This window comes from Paralichthys olivaceus, chromosome 13 (genome assembly GCF_024713975.1).
Source record: "Paralichthys olivaceus isolate ysfri-2021 chromosome 13, ASM2471397v2, whole genome shotgun sequence".
NCBI lineage: Eukaryota > Metazoa > Chordata > Actinopteri > Pleuronectiformes > Paralichthyidae > Paralichthys > Paralichthys olivaceus.
In genome coordinates this window covers 8081090-8094370 of record NC_091105.1, presented here as the reverse complement: position 1 = coordinate 8094370, position 13281 = coordinate 8081090, and the positions used below count along the sequence as shown (strand labels likewise).

The 13281-nt window shown below is 42.4% G+C and overlaps 1 protein-coding gene across 1 annotated transcript; it reads left to right on the top strand.

Annotated features, from left to right (window-relative positions):
- The first annotated feature begins 253 nt into the window (after window positions 1–253).
- On the top strand, window positions 254–11769 carry LOC109633259 (uncharacterized). The gene is made up of 11 exons (XM_020092988.2): window positions 254–415; window positions 5082–5147; window positions 5273–5293; window positions 5405–5680; window positions 7088–7208; window positions 7339–7514; window positions 7785–7927; window positions 8623–8770; window positions 9009–9190; window positions 9284–9376; window positions 10231–11769. Exons 2-11 carry the CDS (start codon window positions 5102–5104, stop codon window positions 10894–10896), a joined length of 1872 nt encoding a protein of 623 aa, XP_019948547.1. The 5' UTR covers window positions 254–415; window positions 5082–5101; the 3' UTR covers window positions 10897–11769.
- Window positions 11770–13281: the final 1512 nt, after the last annotated feature.

Below are 13281 nucleotides of genomic sequence, written 5' to 3'. Positions count from 1 at the left end.
AAATTTCTGAAATGATGTGATCAAAATCATTACACCAAGCAAAAGCACATAAATAACTATTCTGATATCATCTTGTGTGGACCTGACAGCTGAATAGATTGATGGATGCTCACTGTGCAGCATCAGCATCCTCTGACTCTGACCGACCATCACCTCCATCTTCTCTGTCAGAGGGACCATAGGTGGGTCGGGGGGGGGGCTGTCCGGTGTTTCCCGACACGAGTCGAGTGTCTCCGAGCGCACGAGTCGAGCCCGACATATTCTGAGCGTCCTCCAAATGTTGAGCCCGAGCGGTGAAGCGTGGCTCTTGAGGGGGCGAGGTTGGAGAAGGAGGCAGAAACCAGGCTCCGATCGCACGAACACTGACCTCTGAGTCAAACCCCACATCCCTGCAGCTGTGACCGGACTCATAGAGGTAGGTGAGCCGCCGAGAGCTGCTTTATTTCTGCCTCTAACACGTATGACGCGCGCCGATGCGTTTTCCCAAAACCAGGACCAGTGCGCCACGGGTTAAATTCTGCAGTTTTTTGGGTTGATGCGCTTGTCTGCTGTCCCGGTCCGGGGGGTGACTGCATGTTTCTGAGCTGTGAGGTTTAAAAACACATGATATACTGTCAGAGAATGGGAGAGGAGAGCTGTGGAAATATGTTCATCCTGATTACTGAGTGAACACATCAAGGATGGAGCCGTTTCACTTATTCCCCATGCAGCCTCCTGGGGAGAGTCAGGAATATCATGCAGCTTTATTCTACAGGATGCAGGATGATGATAAATGTTGATTGTAGCCTCATGTGCATGTACAGATTCAGTCCAAGGCTGTTGTTGTTTAAATTGCATATTATACAGGTTATAGTCTTATCTCATTTCCATAGTCTGCCTTAAGGAATTATAAGGAAGCTTGTATCTTCTCCTCTCTTTTCACTTAAAAGCTTAATAGCATCCATTATATGGGAGGATGCTCTTCCTGGCTGTCACCTCTGCCTGCAGTGTGCAGCTCACAGACCCATAACACCAGAGAGCATTGGTGTTTAGCACCAGACCCGATCCTGTCTGCGTTTTTTAACATGAAGCAAATCCATACCTCTTGAGCCCTTATCCCCTTTTTTAGTGGGTTTGTCACGTAGCCCCTGCACCTGCTTCCTTTTCCAATACCCATTTCTGTCCACTGATTTTATTGAATTTGACAGGTGCAGGCAATATGGTGGAAAAGTGTCAGCTGCTTTTTGTCAAACATAGACTTTCATTTGGATTTTGTCTCATCGATATTATCTGGATGGTTGAGCTCTTTCCCCCCTACCTCTTCTTTTTCTGCTGTGTGGCTCTGAAACATGAGATGAGTGAAGGTGATGCAGAGTGACGTTGGGATCATCAGAGTGGAAAATGGGAAGTTTTTTTTGAATTCTCTCAGCAAAGGGAGACTCCATGTTTGTTATTAGGTGCTGCACCTGAAGTACACACCCAGCCACTCTCACATGTGTCTCCTGGTGCAGCCCTATTTTAATGCTTCATGTTTTATGAATGTCTAGCGCTGTGGGAAGAGGGTACAGTATGTGCATCTGTGTGTGTACCAGCAGAGTAGCCAAAGCAAAACTTACTTCCTGAGCTCCAGGTTAAGGTTTGGATGCACAATGAGTGGAAGTCAATGCAAAGTCCTAATAAGGATAGCTGCACAAACCTGTATGTGTGTAAGGTCCATTTTGAGCATAGACTGGTGTGTGTGTGTGTGTGTGTGTGTGTGTGTGTGTGTGTGTGTGTGTGTGTGTGTGTGTGTGTGTGTGTGTGTGTGTGTGTGTGTGTGTGTGTGTGTGTGTGTGTGTGTGTGTGTGAGAAGACGACGACACAGAGGTAGCTTTGTCAGGTCCCCACATCTGCAGTCATTGATGGCATTTCCGCCTCTTTAAAGCCCAGTGGACAAAGACCTGTCTGTCCCTCCAGTGTATAGCATGCAGTTTGGAGTTTGAAGGAACACAGGCACAGGCTTTGATTTCAGAGTGGGATGCACAGGCTTGGATTATATAAGATAAGGAGGAGGAGAGGGTGAAAGAGACATGATAAAAAGAGAGAGAGATCTTGAGAGGAGGGCTGAGGAAAAAAAGGGAAGAAGCGAGAGATGCCCCGAGATACGGAGCAGGGGGGTTGAGAGGAGAAGACGAAAATGATGCAGAGCTGTCGAAGGCAGCAGGAGAGGACAGGGAGACTTGAAGAACGGTTGTGATGGTGGTGGAAAGTAACACTTGAAGATGTGAAAATTGCAATGGAAGTGAGAAAAAGCAAAAGAGGACGAGACTCAGAGCAGAATCCATTGAGGTAGAATAAAGACTAAGTAATGCTAAGTGAGAGGAGAGGATGAAGTCAGGGAAGGACAGCAGATGGCCAGATCGTCTGTGCCCAGAGGACAGTGTATGAATGAATAAGCTCATAATATAGCTTATTGCGTGTGTTTTCATGATGTTGCATGTTTGCGGTCGGTGGGGTCGACCCCTCATGTTAGTTTTGGTCTCAATTGCTCAAAATCACACATAAACAAAAGGAGAGGAGTTTGGATTTTCCTTTCTGCTCAGATCCTGCACAGAAATAACAGATCGGCCGCAGTGCCTGGGTGAGGGTCGACTGCTGGGACAGACAGATGGCCCCGGTTCACTTTTCTCCTCCCAGAGCCAACCAATCCTACACCTAAGATCACTTTATTCATTAAACACTGTCTGTCACATAGGTCAAGAGTCATTGTCTTGGATATATTTTTTATGATGCAGTGACTTCAAAAAGTGTTTAAAACCCTGAGAAGAATTCCTGAAACAAAGATGGGGACAACAATAATACGATTACGTTGTCATTTGAGAGATACAGATGACTGGACATTAAGGTTTTGTTTGCAGAGTGACTCTGTTCCTTGTGACGCAGTTTGGTTACATATTTTGTTTCAGATACAATAAAATCTGTGGGCTTTTAGGCGTCCTGCCCAGAGTGTGGTATGTGGAAATAATGTTGTGTGAGGCCTTCTGGGAAACAGCAGCTTTGGTTGTCAGATTATGACACTGTGAATTTTTACTTTTTCTTATTAAACATTAAGAAACAAAGAGTACCTCCACATATACAAAGGCAGACACCTGGCACACATACAGATGGAGGTGAGATTTTTTAATGCTGCATAATTTCCATCGGGAATGGGATGTGTGACGTTGTGTCTGCCGTGTTGCAATAAGACACTTTAATCTTCACAGCGTGTTTATTAGCTGCTGCAAAGTGTGGCTGTGAGCACTGCAGGTGTTCCCTCCCAGTCCCCTCCTCGGCTTTGTAACGAAAACTGCAGCAAACGTCTTTTGCACAAACTCCGGATGCGTTGCCTCAGACGCCTCAGAAGCAGGAGGCAGTTTTTAAATCATCATAATCCCCCTCAGTGTTATAACATTAATCATGATCCCTCTCAGAAACCATCATTTTCATGTATGCTCCTGAGGAAAAGATGTTTTCCTTGCAGCCCCCCTATTCTCCGACTGGACTTTTCCTGTTGGAATCTCAGCCAGGTCGTCACTCCCACCACCACAATTTGAATTATCTTCAGGGTCATGAATTATTCTGTGTTTAAATTCAGGCACATAATCAATAGACGATCCTTGAGAGTGATCTATAATCCTGCTAAACATGTACAAACACTATAAAAGGGAAGCTCCTCTTCACGACATTAACTTTGACCCATAAATCATCTCATGGCCCTGATTTGAAATTGAGCCCAGGTATGTCATTAAGTTATAATAGCATTGGTTTTCTGAAAGAGATTTGCACCACAGGCAGCTTTTATGTCTGAAGTCCAGCTGAAAGATTCTCTGCAAATAGTCCCCTCCAGGAGTTTTAGATTGGCTCCTTGGATAGTAAACCTTAAAGAATAACAACAAGGAAAGATGGAAAGAAATACAATGCAAACATAATCACACAATTCTTATAAACCTGACAGCATATAGCTGTTCTGGCATATATATTAGATAACCTTGGCTGCATGCTGCGTAGATGCTGCTCTGTCCGACAGTGAGCGCTGCGGGTGTCTCCTCCTGGTCCCCTCCTGGGCTTTTAAAATGAAAAACCACAGGAACGTTTCTTTTGGCTCCAGCCCCGTGATGCAATGCCTCTGATGTCTCAGCACAAAAAGATCATCAATATCTCCTCAGTCAGGATGCTTCATCAGAAACCTTCACAGGCTCTTGTGGAAATCATGTTAGCCCCCTCCCCCTCTGTTCCTTTTCCCATTCAGTTACAGTTTCACCTATTTTAAGTTCAACAGTTTTCTTCAGCCATGGATCCTGTTTGCAGATGTTCCTCCAAATAGCGAAAGACAAATTATGATAAAGAGATTCAAGTAGATCCTGAATGTTTATTATAGCATAGCAGGGAGACTTTACATGTGAGATTATTAACAGTGACATCACTGAATGGAGGACTCATTCTGTCTCCATTTATTGTCTAATGGCAACTGACAAGTCTTTCTACAGCATGTTAAATATTCATTTTACCTGTGTGTGTGTGTGTGTGTGTATATATGACAGCAGAACATCTCCCTCATGAGATCTGGTTCACAGATCAGTCTTGACACTATAACAATATATTCAGTTTGGGGACGTGATCTGCATCCAGTATTTGGGACATGACAAGACAAGATTGTTATTGCTTTTCAGCCAACATTCTAATAGCAGTAGTCACTTGATTAACAAGGCTGGCCCTCATTAGGGCACGTACCTTCCCCAAGGCCCAACAGCCCCTTTAAATTAAATCAAGCTGCACCAATCTTCATATAATCATAGATGTCCGTTCCCTACATGGGCCTGAATGTGCAAGATCCATGAATTACTTCCTGGGAAAACAATGTTGAAATTGTTTCACAATGTTAAATAAAGTGAAACAGATTTCTTGCTAATCTGTTCAGTTGTTATTGTGCAATCCTGTTTTTTAACCGACCAACTCCTTAGTGGCGGTAAACAAAATTGCATGATCCCTCAGAGATTTCCTCAAACTAATAAATCCAGTTACACATGTGAAGGAAAACAAATACATCCTGCCTATGGTTTTGACTCACACATCTTTCTTTGTAGACACAATCACATCAGCCAGGATGGGGACAGTCAGTGTGGTCACACTCAGCCTCCTGCTCACCACAGGTACGTCATTAAATTGCTCTGTAGTAGTGATATGGAAATATGTCAACTGTGTCTTATTCCACCAATGCCAGTGTCATAGAGTCCAAACATATCACCTTTAATTTCTATTTTCTCTTTCTTCACAGTTCTGTCTGCTCCTGTGAAAGGTAAGACTTTCATGTTGAGTTTGTCACTCGTCAATGATGAATTATGAGCCGCTCTTTTACATAATGTGTTTGTCAATGCTCCCTCTTCCGCGTCTCCACCATCTAATCCAGTCGACGAGGACTCGATGACGTTGTTCCATGGGGAGGATTTCCACATCATGCTGCCCTCCCTTGGGTTGGAGGTCACATTTCGGAACAGGTCTTCTCCGCGGTCGCCTGATGTGGTCCTGATGCGGGACGGTGCTGTCATCAACAGTCGGACTAAACTCAACCGGCACCTCAGCCACCTCATCGTAGACGCTGTGGGTGAGGAAGACGAGGGCGTGTACACGGTGAAGAACCCAGAGAAGCCAGAGGAGATCAGGCGCATCACGCTTATAGTCCGAGGTATTGGATGACATATTAACAACAGCTATGAAGTGTCTCAAATGACGTCACCCTCTCACATGAGGTCTAACTCTAATTCTAATTCATTGTTCCAGGATAATGTTAAATTAGTAATCAGTGATTTTAAATGGATAATTTACATCTACATCACAAACTATTACTATAAACTGTAACTATAAACTCTCAATGCAATACAGGATATAAAATAGTTTGTGAAAGTATAATTTGAGTTCATCCTGAGACAGAATCTGTCAGTCAAGACAGTGATGTGCAAATGAGGCTGCGATTAAAGTTTATTTTTCAGAATTGAATAAAGTCCTTTTTGTTGATTCATTGATTCATTGTTTAACATAAAAATAGCAGTGGTTGTTAATCCAAAGGAAAAACTAATAATGAGAAGAGCTATAACAAACTGGAACCTGTGAACATTAACTTGATGTCATAGTTTGTTGCTGATTAATTTTCTGTGATGTACTCATTGATTAACATGTAATAAACTGATCATGTATTTTATACCATAAGATGATTTTCTGTACCTGAACCGTTTACATTTGAGACTTTTTCGATAATATTTTTGTTCTAAAAAATAAATACTATGCTAGACTTTTAGCACTGGAGTATTTTTACAGTGTAGTTTTGGTTTTGAAAACTTCCTCCACCACTGTGCTACATCATAGATTTATTCTTAGACCTGATCTGGAGTCAGTGCAGTGTCATTTCTTCTGCTTGAATTCTCCAGTCTGCAGCCAAACAAACCTCACAGTTACACGTCCTGTTTGTCTCGTCAGTGCTACAAGTTATTTCTGATGAGATTAAACACACAAAGGTGAAAGAAAGAGGGAATGACACCCAGCTTGAGTAAATTCAATCCCAGCACGGATACAAACCACCGTAGTGTAGCAGTATGTGGAAGCTGTGCCATATGGACGGAGGAACGTGTTGTGCTGAGATAAACATGTGTGCGTGTGTGTGTGTGTGAAGGCATGCCAGAGCTGCCAGCCAGTAATTATGCAGCTCTTTAACTGCCAACCCGCTCCCCTTTCTTTCCCTCCCCTGCTGTTTTCCCGTCTTTATCTGGTCTTTACTGTCTTTCCCTCTGCTCGCTTTGTGTCTGCACCCTTTCATTCCAGCCAGCCTGATATTTTTGGATCAGTGCTCCTTCGTTTCCCTGCAGTCCGTCCCCCTACAACACATCTGTCCAGCCTTTGTCCCTCCTCTGTGTTTTCTTCTTTCGCACGAAGCGGACACACTCTCCTCTCTCTCTCTCTCTCTCTCTCTCTCTCTCTCTCTCTCTCTCTCTCTCTCTCACACTTCACTCTGTATCACTTACAGTACATTGGAATATCCTGTCTGCTTTAATTAACCTTGTACTGAAGTTTTTACCACCTCCCATCCTTTGCTTCTCAGATTGCTCCAATGAGGAGATGATTAAATATGGAGACAGCTTCTTTATTCCGCTGTTGGAGGTGACCCCTCCCATCACCCTGGAGTACAGGCCAATCGCCGTGGAGGCCAATCAGACATCAAGGTACAGAGTCCTCCAGATTACTCTGATATTTTAACCCAAGAGAATCTGTAATGACATTTTCCCACCATGATGCACATGCAGTGAACCAGATTGTCTCTGAATCACGATGATTTGACTTCTCCTCCTGCAGACCAGCTCTGGTGCTGCTGACCAGTACGGGCATGTCCAGGGAGGGCTACCAGGGTCGTATCAGCGTCAACGAGCGCCATGTTGTCCTCAGTGCTGTCACGGGGGCAGACGAGGGAAGCTACACTGTTAGGGACTTCGAAGGTGTCATCCAGAAGAAAGTGTGTCTCAACGTCAAAGGTGAGAGGACAAATGAAGACAGATATTAGCCTTTTTCGTCTCTTGTGCTTGACCTGTCTCAAACGGCCTGCAACTCCCATCAGGATGTTGTTGTTGTGTCTGTGGTTATTAGGCTCTTCTTGTCTGCAGTAATGGCTTCTTAAATACCTGCATGTTAATGGGCTCGAGCAGGCTAATGCATTGTAGATGCTCCAAGGGCCTGTAAACAGAGCTGTGATGTATTTACTCTGTCTGTCCTCTGTCCTCCCCTGTCGTCCGTCTGTGTCTCAGAGCACCAAGAATTTGTGAAGCTGCCGATTGGTGAAAGACTGAAGATCAACCTGGTGCTCAACAGCTCCTTGGTCCGTCTCTACTACAGCCCCGATTATGACTCCACGCCCCATCTGCTGCTGGACAAGGGAGAATTCACAAGTGTAACTGGAGCCTCTCATTTCTCTCATTTCTCAGGGGATATTACTGTATGTTGCATAACATTAACATTGTCAGTCCTCTTTGGACTGAAAGAAAATATATGTATAAAACAATTACATACTCTTTATGTTATAAAACATATAATGACAATATGTTTTAGTGTCAATAATAGCTTTATTCATATAGCACACAGAGAGAAAAAAACAAAGCAAAATATTATCATGCAAAATCAAAGATGGCAAATAATATAATACAACATTTAAAATCAAAGAAATAACATAACAAATGAAACCACAATCCAGTGTGTAAGATTTAAGTGAAAGGGATCTCTTGGCAGGAATTTAATGTAGAATAATCCTCATGATGTTTTCACTAGTTCATTTCATCTAAATTGTATGAATTGTAGTTTTCTTTAACCAAGAAAAGGCCCTTTATATTCAAATACTTTATATTTACATCGAGGGGACCCTCTCTAAAGAGGCCGCCATGTTTTTTACATTAGTCCAGACTGGACAAACTAAACACCTTTTGAGTTTTTATGACAATTAAAGGCTGCCACAGGTTCTTTTTCATGTTTGGAAGGAGAGGCACAGGCAATTATTTCACAGGTTACCTTTTACATCATTCATTGATTGTTACACATATGTTGTGCTGTCTTGATTTTTAAAACTCAAGGATGTGCATGTCTGTGTTCTAGACTCCAGAGGAGCTGGGTCTGCAGGACCGTCTCAGCTTGGACCATTCACTGGTTTTTCTAGATAAGGTCAAGGGGTCAGATGCTGGCCAGTTCAACATTGTTGACATACTGGGATTCACTTTGTCCTCCGTCCACCTGGAATTGCTACGTAAGAAAGGGGGACAGCAGTTTTATGTTGCTGGGACAGCTGCTAAAGGGTGGCGTCAAAACAGCATAATAGAGAGGAACAAAAATAAATTGCTTTGTGGCTAAAAAAGAAAGAATGATCCATTTCTTTGTAGATCATATTCTTGTATTGGAATTTCAACACGTCACAGAGAGGTCCATTGATTAATTTACTCCCACTCCTGTTCCTTCTGTCTCCTTCCCGCAATGCCTCCATGCAGCCTACAAGCTGGAGTCGCTGTATGTGGCCATCATCGCCCTGTTGGGTCTGCTGGTTTTCCTTCTGCTGGCCTGCCTGCTGTCCTGCCTGATCAAAGTGAAGAAGAGGGCTAAGAGGGCTGCTACCCTGGAGAAGATTGCCCAGAATGCTGGCAAAGAGGACGAAGGGGAGGCCTTCAGACAGGTCGGAGGGACAAACATCCTGACGACAATGTGATGATGATGAATATGATGATGATGGTGATGATGTTGACTGTTTCTTTCTCCACTGTCACAGGTGGTGAAGAACATCACCAAACTCAGTGAGGAATCCAAGCATTCCCAGGCCGACACCACAGAGAAATCTCAGAGCACGGAGGTGGACATTAAAGTAAGGATGTGAAGTGTATTTGTCATGAAACTGCATCTTTAAGAGAGTTTAATAATTTAATCATCTCAATTTTTCTGCATTCAGACAGCTGCAGCTTATTCAGAATGCTGCTGCTAGAGTCCAGAGAGAGGATCACATCAGTCAAGGTCTCAGAACTTTGCAGTGGCTTCCTGTGTGACAAAATCAAATGATTTTATAATGTTACTATTGGTTTTTTAAAGGAAGAAATGGACCAAAACTCATCCCTGATCTGCTGCTGTGTTATGAACCTTCCAGACATCTCAGGTCTTCTGGGACAGATCCACTAGCTGTCAAAACTAAACACGGACAATCTGCATTCTGTTTTTATGCATCACGTGTTATGAGCAAACTCCCAGAAAACCTGAGGTCTACTCCTACTCTCAGTTTTATTAAATGGAGGCTGAAAACTTTTCTGTTTGCCGCTGCCTTTTTAAAAATAATTTGGGTCTGTTCAGTGATACCTTGCACTTTATTCTAGCTCTGCAGTTTTAGCTTGTTATTTATCTTCCAGTTTATTTTACTCTGTTTAAAATCCCAATTATATGTTTCTTTTTTAAACAAAACTTTATTGCACCCAGTGCAATAGTGACTTATACAGATAATGAAAATGTTTTTCTGGCATACTCATATATCCTAGCCCCCCTTCCTCTTCCTCCCTCCCTATGGCAGTGTCCCTCCCAATATTTCCCCCCAACCCTCAAATGTTCATTTTATATTGCCCTTTATGTCTCCTATAACCTGTCTTCATTTTTTATGTCTGATGTGAAGCACTCTGGATTACCTCATTGTATGAAGTTGTACAAATGACCTTTTCTTTGTTTCCCCGAACTCAGGGTCTGGAGGTTTCCTCTAAAGAGATTGGAATTGGTAACCTGGAGACCAGTGACTCGGGTGTTGGCTTTAACACCGCCCTCCCACTGGACACTGACACCGATGTCCCTGATCAAATCCCTGACTCTGAGGCTGTAAGCATCTCTGTTACAGAAACCAAATCAAGTCCACCACCTGCTGCCGAGGCCAAACCAAGTGCTCCACCCGCTGTGGAACTAATGCCCAGTCCTGTAGCTGAAGCTAAAGCCAGCCCAACACCTGAGATTAAGAAAACCCCTGAGGAGGTGAAGCCGGATGTTCCCAAACAAGAAGTTAAGCTTAGCCCAGTTTTGAGCTCTGAGCCCAAGGCTGGTCTGAGCCCAGCTGATCCAAAGCCTGCACCCAGTCCGAGCCCAGAGCCCAAACCAGCTGCTCCTAAAGCCCCAAAACCTGAAAGTAAGAGCGCCCTAACTCCCACAGCCGAGCCCCCTAAACCAACCACACCAGAACCCATCACCAACGGTGCACCTGAGCCAGGCCTGGATTCCAAACCGAGCCCAGATCACACTGATGTTAATGGAGGCTTGAGTCCAAAAGCGGCTCCCCCTAAAACCCCGGAGGTGGAGCTGAAATCTGGTGGTGCTGTAATAGAAGATGGCGCTGCGGCTGAGAAACCAACCACCACCTGAGATCTGCCCCTGCAAAAACACAACGGAAGCCCCACAGATCTACCACCACTGTAGACAATCGAACACCCCCAACCAAATAATGAAGAAACCACTGAGGCTGGGGCGAGCGAGGGCTTTGGTTTAAACATGTCTAATGCCTGATTACCTTCATAATGGTATATCTCACTTTCTATAACTAACATATAACCTTTGAGACTTTCTGAAACACTTCACATGACTAATACGGTTTGTTGATTGTTTAACCTTTTAGTTGTACGCACCTTTGTTGGTGTGGTTTTTTTTTTTGGTAACTTCACAGTGAAACTGCCAGACTTCAAATGAAATCCTTTGCTGAGTTTACAACTAAACTTTTAACAACACATAAGGTATTTTCTAACATAGTGAGGTTTACAAGATTTTATCAAAACCAGAACAGAACTAGAATTTCTTATCTGACCTGAACTAACCGTCCTTTAACATTTAGATGGTTAATTAAGTTGTGGATAAAACTGACGAAACAGGTGCAGCTATAACATGTGATGATATTATTTAGACTGGACATAATCCAAACACAAATCAAAGCCCTTTTTATTACACAGATCACATTCAGTTGTTGGCATTTTGCACAAAGGTGAAATGTGGATGTTAAATGCTTGTGCCCGTCCTCTGGCATCAGAAACATCTGCAATATGCCATCAAATAACTACAAATGCACTCTATTAAGGCTATTCCTCCAACAAGGCCCAACAGTCTCCTTAGATTAAAACAGACCTTACAGCTAAGGCTGCATTATGTTTCTCAGCTGCAGCTTTGTGGGAGTTACAAGTTTCTGGCTCTATTTGTTACCATACAGCAGCTGAAACAAACCTACACCCAAATGAAACCACATTTAAATCCACTAGATCCAGATTTTTATTTGGATCAGCATGAAATTACACACACTGATTGATACTAACCTCTTGAATATGTTGGAATTTATTCAGCAAGCATAAATTCCTGGATCTGATCTCTGATCCGGATCCACACTAAAATTTAATTTGTTGTTCCTTGGCACATATCCCATTATTGCTGCAAGCTTTGTAATAATCTTTCAAGTTGTTTTTGTGTAATGCTGCTGACTAACAGAAACAAAAACAAACTCTAAACATAACCTCCTTGGTGGAGCTAAAAAGATGAGTTTTGAATAACACAAGAAAGCTTGCTAATAACACTAATCTCAGTGCATTTATAGTCTCTGAGATTTAAATATAGATACCCAGTATATATCAGATGTTTAAAATGAGTTGCAGACAGACCTGAGTCTGGATCAAACTCTTTTTTTTATCGTGGATCTGGATTTTGGGGCGGGGGTATTCAAAAATCGTATTATTCTCAGATGAGTAAGAGGAATCTCATGAAAGCAGAAACTCCAGGTTCCTTTATGTTGGGCCAGAGGTGAAATAATCAATGAAAGTGAAAGTTCAAATAGTTAGAATGTGCTTGTTCATTATCCTTCTCAACTTCTATGTCTTTATTGAGGCCTTTCTTCTATCTCTTAATCCTTCCCTGACTCTCTTTCCCTTCCTTCCCCTTCCCTTCCTTTACTTTCCTTATTTAAAACTACTTTATTTCTTGACGTAGTTAAACTAGATAAACTATTAAATATTAGGTTTAGTTGTCAATGAAAAAGGTTAGATCTGTAGAGTAGTAACATTATAGGACAAAGGATTAACATTTATAGCTAACATCTTTCAAATATCCAAAATTGTCCTATGAGGCCTTTTTCATTATCACAACATTATGTGTGCAGAGTTTGCAGATATGTGGATGCTCAGTGAACTTAGTTGAAACTCTTGTATAGTAAAAACAAAAGGAGGTATGCAGATATAGTGTTCATTTGACAAAATGCATGTCTCTACCTCATGTTTAAAAAAATGACAGTCGAGGTTTGATGCACAGAAATCAACAAAGAGCTTTTTGACCTTCTTAGAAAGTGAGACGACCTCGATAATTCAGTCTCACGATTGGTGGAATGTCAAAAAATTGTAAGATGTACAACCAACTGGCCTTTCTCTGCTTTTTCTTACCAGTAAATTACTATCAGGCGAGATGTGTCAGCATTTTCACAAGCCATAACGCACGATGGGCTCAGATGTCAGACTTGATACTTAGATCAGTAGCTATAATATATAAAACAAAACTACAAAAAAATTTCAATCAAGGTGCCTCAAATTAGATGGATGAACAGCATCAGATTTTTAGGTCACATGTATTAGAAAAGAACGATAACAGTTAAATGATCAGATGATGATAAAAAAAACAGTGGATATGTCTCGTTTCCAGCCTGGACCTGTGAAGAAACCACAAACCAATTTGGGCACTACAAAAAATGGTCTTAATATAAACACACACACACACACACACACA